We start from the raw sequence: 4,904 nt of genomic DNA, 5'->3' as shown, positions 1-4,904 counted from the left end.
ATATATAAAATTTATTTATGTATTTATTTATATATATATTTATTTACTTATTTATGTATCTATTTATTTATTCATTTATATACAGGAATGGAGTCGAACAAGTGATTTTGAAAAAACTCCGGACATAAATATTGGGCACCCAAAAGAAATCCCGCTAAAGGTAAGCTATTGTTTTATTGTTACTGCTAGGTGGTACGTGTCATGTGCGTGTTGATAGCCTCGCTTGCTCATCTACACAAATTGTCGCTGCGAGGGAAGCCGTACTCTATTTCCACATCCGCGGGTTTGGCAACTTCAATATTGTTTTCTAAGAAACTACTTTCATCTGATGGCATGATAGTCAGAGATATCTTGTTTAAATGCTGTAGTTATATGCATAGACACGCTGTTGCATTGTGTGAAAAGTGCTAGAGTGTAACATCAGAATTTGTCGGCATCCAAAGATATTCTGCAAGTGTGAGCCTTCCGCTAGTTCTCACTTGTGCAATGTATGCCTCCTTAGGATGCTGATAAAAATACAACTTAACTTAGTCTTGGTTGCTAGCAAAATCGTATTACAACTATATTTCTGGTCGGGTGCTCTTCGACACCTGTTTATTTGTATGTTATGTGATGTGTAGATTGGGTTCTGCTCTATTTCCAACAATTGCAAGTTCTTGTCTGTAGATCGAGATAATAGACATGTAGATACGTTTCCGCGTACAGGATTTACTTTTGAGCCTATACATATCTCGAGGGCAGATGTGTTCAAACTTTAACAACACATCACTCTTGTGTAGTTTAAGCAGGCGCTGGAGAAGTCATCTCATGCCGTTCTGCAAATGGAATCGCTTTATCGTCTGCAACAGAAATCAGGGCACATCAGATTCGGTAGGACTGGGTAGTCTTCATTGTACATGTGCAAAAACAAAACACAGAGGGATATCGGTACTATTGGTGAATATTTTTTTATTTACATCAACGATACTGTAATATAATGAAATGTATTGCTGATCATGTATGATATCGTGAATATGTATGTCTCTGGTTCACACCTTTTGTGGATAGTACTACTCGTAGTATTCTCACGACCATTTTGAGAGCGCTAAATTCGGCTGTCAGAACTTGTATTCATATATCGCAACGGTGCCAGATTCCATTTCGTTTGAAGAACAGAGATGTAATTTGTCTTTATCGTGGCTATACAATCCTGGCAATCGCTACCACCTGAACGCGTGCTAGCGTACGCTAGACTCCCCATAAAAAGCGATCACATTCTCGCTATTACCATATGAATCGTATGATTGATCATCTGTAAAGAGCTGCATCAAAAAGCGATCACATTCTTGCTATTACCATATGAATCGTATGATTGATCATTTGTAAAGAGCTGCATCATTATGCTTTTTCAGATTGTAATATAGCAACTATCATTCCGCACCCAGAGTTCCACCTCACAACTCGACAGCGTGATCTCATGAACGTCCTAATTCTTGCACTTTCCAGATTCCATTAATTCCGAACGGCAGATTTGTAAAAGCCTGGCGACAGTTGGTGACGTCGAACCGAATCTAAAACCGTTATTAGACTTAGCTATTAAGCACCACGACGAGTCAATCGATATCGACACGGAGTTGATGAACGGCGAGATGGTAAATGTTTTGGGGCCCATACAAGATTTGGCGGGCTACGGACGGGCTGTGCAGGTACGTACGGGTGTGTGATTCATGAGTACGTATGAGCGCTTGATTGTGTATACGTGGAGGCAAACAATAGCACACGAGTGCACACTAGAACATGGGTAGAGGAACCAATTATACACAGACTAATCGTCTGTATACCGACCAAATATACATACATACTTAACGGGATTTAATGGTTCATGAGCAAAGTTGGCGCTCTATAGTGGTGGAGGTGTACGTGCATTTCATCAAGATATGTGCAATTCAAATGGGTGTATTGGTTTAGACGCTCAAATGCTTGCTTGCGATGGAACAACCTGCTTATTGATTTTGAGAAGTACTGTGAGAGTGTAAATCTAGTATCACCTTCTTCAAGCGATCGCAAGTGCATCGGTTTGTCGAGATTTTATAGCTTCTATCACGTGCTTCTATTGGACTTTGGAAACATTGAGTGTGAATGTACTGATTTGTGCCAAATTCGCATGCAATTCATATTAAAACACATTATATGGAATGATTTTCGTATGACCGGTGTTAATTTGTTGCTTATTAAGCATAATCTTGAAGAGATTCTGTCGGGAAGTGATCTGTTCCTCTTTTCTATTGATTCGTAGAATAAACCATATACACACTCAATCCACTTAGCTGCGGTCGCTCATGGTTTAAATTCAAACGATACAGTGTTTGCATTGTGATCTCTTGAACCAGGGCTCATTGTAGCCTCAAATTCAAAACTATTCCACAATCCGACGTTCCTTACGCGCAAGTCGTCAGCTATGTACTCGGTATATCTACCTCTTCAAGGCTAGTGTACATGAACATGAAGATTACCTCCACTGGGCACCTCACGGGTTGAATAAAATTATCTCCTGGCAGTAGTCTTGTTGAGATGCAATGTTTACCTGGTTATATCAATCTTTGAGAGTGGATTCCGTGAATGGCAGAGCTGGTTCTGAATATCGATGCGAGCATATTTTAAGGACTAACTCGCAAGCCAATAATCCCGCAACAGAAAATCTTGACGAGGCGGAATGACCTGCAATTCGATTGTCAATATAAAAGTAAGAAACTGGATCTAGCAAAAGTTGATAGGGATGCTACGCAGCAAGGAGAGGTACGTGCGAGCTGATCGTGAAACTATCTGACTGTTTTCTTCCAGTATCACTTCTATCGCTCTAGTGAAAGAAGTTTGTGGATATGAAAGGGCGCTGCTGCCGTCGATACACTCATTATAGGAAGCGGTTATAAATCTGGTTCTAAAAGTAGAAATTTGCGACGTAGGAGTCATATCAGAAAATTTGCCGGGATCAAGTTTTGCTATATACTTTCAATCTCAGTCCATGTAAAACTTTGGTATTGAGTTATGCATTTGAGACGCTCCAACTCAGCCCGATCGAACGGCATTTTCCCCAATACCTCGTTTATTCGCCTAATAGAGGACAACAATGTCGCTGGCGAGAATGTTCGGGACGCCGGCAGAGACTTTGAAGCAAGAGAATCTTGCGCAATTAGATATTAAAATAAAGCAGGTATGGGTGTCAAGTATTTTCAGCTAATATTTCATCCTTACAAACACATGCAGCCAGCTTGTGCACTGCTCACCATTTGCCGACAACATAGCGTACCTCCACATTCAGTCTTGCAGCGTTGCTGTTTCTGAGAGTGTCATTACACTCAGTTTCCATATGCTATACACGAGAACGTAAAGCAGGAGTTGGCTTCATTGGCAATCACCACTTTAAGGTCTACGAAGACTTCCGCACGTTCTGACATGTCACCCTGTCATCATAGTTTGGTCAACTATAAAGACGAAGCACGCGCGCAATACAGGTGCTTATTCGCCACACTGTGTCAATATCTAGCGAACTAGTTCTCAGATCGATTGTATCTTGATTTCCGTATCATTCAGCTCCGAAAACAACGAGACGAGAGCAGGAATATATCAATGGACGCTGATGCAGTGGTCACCAACGAGGTGTACATATATATATGCGGGCTATAAACACACACGTTCGTTCACCCAGAGACAAATAACTTGACTTTACAACCGAAGTATCGATTTATGTTTGGGATCTTTGTCTCTTTTTCGGTCTGTTTAGGCTAACTAGGTAGTGCTCTGAGTATTGAAGAAAAATTGCGGTTATAGCGTGCTATGTTTCGCCATTCGTTACTCGAGCCTCGCACTAATGTTTTTGTACTCGAATACATCAGCTGTATAGATGGGAGAGGATAAAGGAAGGGAAGACCACTGATATGCTTCGGGCAAAGGCTCACTTAAACATCGTACGGCTCGAGAAGGTGTGTGATATTCAAAATAAGATATTCCGTTCGTGATGTACACGTAAGTCTGTATTCATGTTAGTTATTACAATCCATTTGGATTATGAGAACTATTTAAACTAAATTGTCACGAGAAATAGACACACATCAGTATATGGGTATGCGTAAAGGCCTAATTACAACTAATTTGATGTAGCAACATTCTGGGTATGTTGGCGTCGCCTATTATGCACTCACTACGACCTACCTGCGCGAGGAGTCCAGAATATTGCAACTGGCTTATCAGTCCGATATATTATGTACTTTTGATGTGGCCAATAACCCCTTTCCTCCAACGCATACACTGCAGCAAATTCAAAGTTTGCAGAAGTTTGCGAATGAAGTAGAGAATGTCGAGCAAACTCCTATGCTGAGCCGGGAGGAGTACTTCAGGAAAAAAATCGGTGTGTTGCGGGTGGAGGGTTGTAGGGTTTTGTGTTTCGTGCTGAATTACTTATTCGCAGTGTTATAGTCGTTCGCGTTCAGAATAATTGTGTAACTAAGTGTTCATTTACTTATCTATTGACACTAACACGTTGGATCCTTATATTCCATCTTTCAGATAGTGAATTGGATGACATGCTCTTCACGCAAATACCCGGGCTGGCACAAGGGCCTCCCGACTTTGAGAAGCTCTTAGAAAACTCCACGGAAGAATACATAGACTTGACAAAATTGAGAACTCATGCACACGATCTTCTGGCGGATGAAGAGATAGGGGAGATATTAGACGAGAATAGTTGATTCTACATAAATTTCTGAAAACTTCACGACCAGTTTTTGACCAACCAATTACTCGGGGTTTTTTGTGTCAATTGTATGCCACACTCTTATACACGAGGGATCGTGTATTCTGCGAATGTGTCGATAGAATTGATAGATGATTTGTATATATATATATATACATATATATACATATATATG

General features: G+C 40.6%; 1 protein-coding gene across 1 annotated transcript in view; it reads left to right on the top strand.

The window, feature by feature from the left end:
* The window catches only part of SARC_00476 (hypothetical protein), a gene marked incomplete at both ends in the record, with an annotated part of 7,186 nt that extends 2,462 nt beyond the window's left edge, over positions 1-4,724 (top strand). The window contains 8 exons of the mRNA XM_014305811.1: positions 86-160; positions 1,509-1,685; positions 2,674-2,775; positions 3,098-3,190; positions 3,571-3,636; positions 3,873-3,959; positions 4,291-4,384; positions 4,543-4,724. Of these exons, the coding sequence (XP_014161286.1) occupies positions 86-160; positions 1,509-1,685; positions 2,674-2,775; positions 3,098-3,190; positions 3,571-3,636; positions 3,873-3,959; positions 4,291-4,384; positions 4,543-4,724 (876 nt within the window). The remainder of the gene's footprint in view (positions 1-85; positions 161-1,508; positions 1,686-2,673; positions 2,776-3,097; positions 3,191-3,570; positions 3,637-3,872; positions 3,960-4,290; positions 4,385-4,542) is intronic.
* Between the last annotated feature and the right edge of the window lie 180 nt (positions 4,725-4,904).

This window comes from Sphaeroforma arctica (assembly GCF_001186125.1).
Source record: "Sphaeroforma arctica JP610 unplaced genomic scaffold supercont1.15, whole genome shotgun sequence".
Taxonomy (NCBI): domain Eukaryota; class Ichthyosporea; order Ichthyophonida; genus Sphaeroforma; species Sphaeroforma arctica.
The sequence above is the reverse complement of the archived record's forward strand: the minus strand, read 5'-3'. Positions and strand labels throughout refer to the sequence as shown.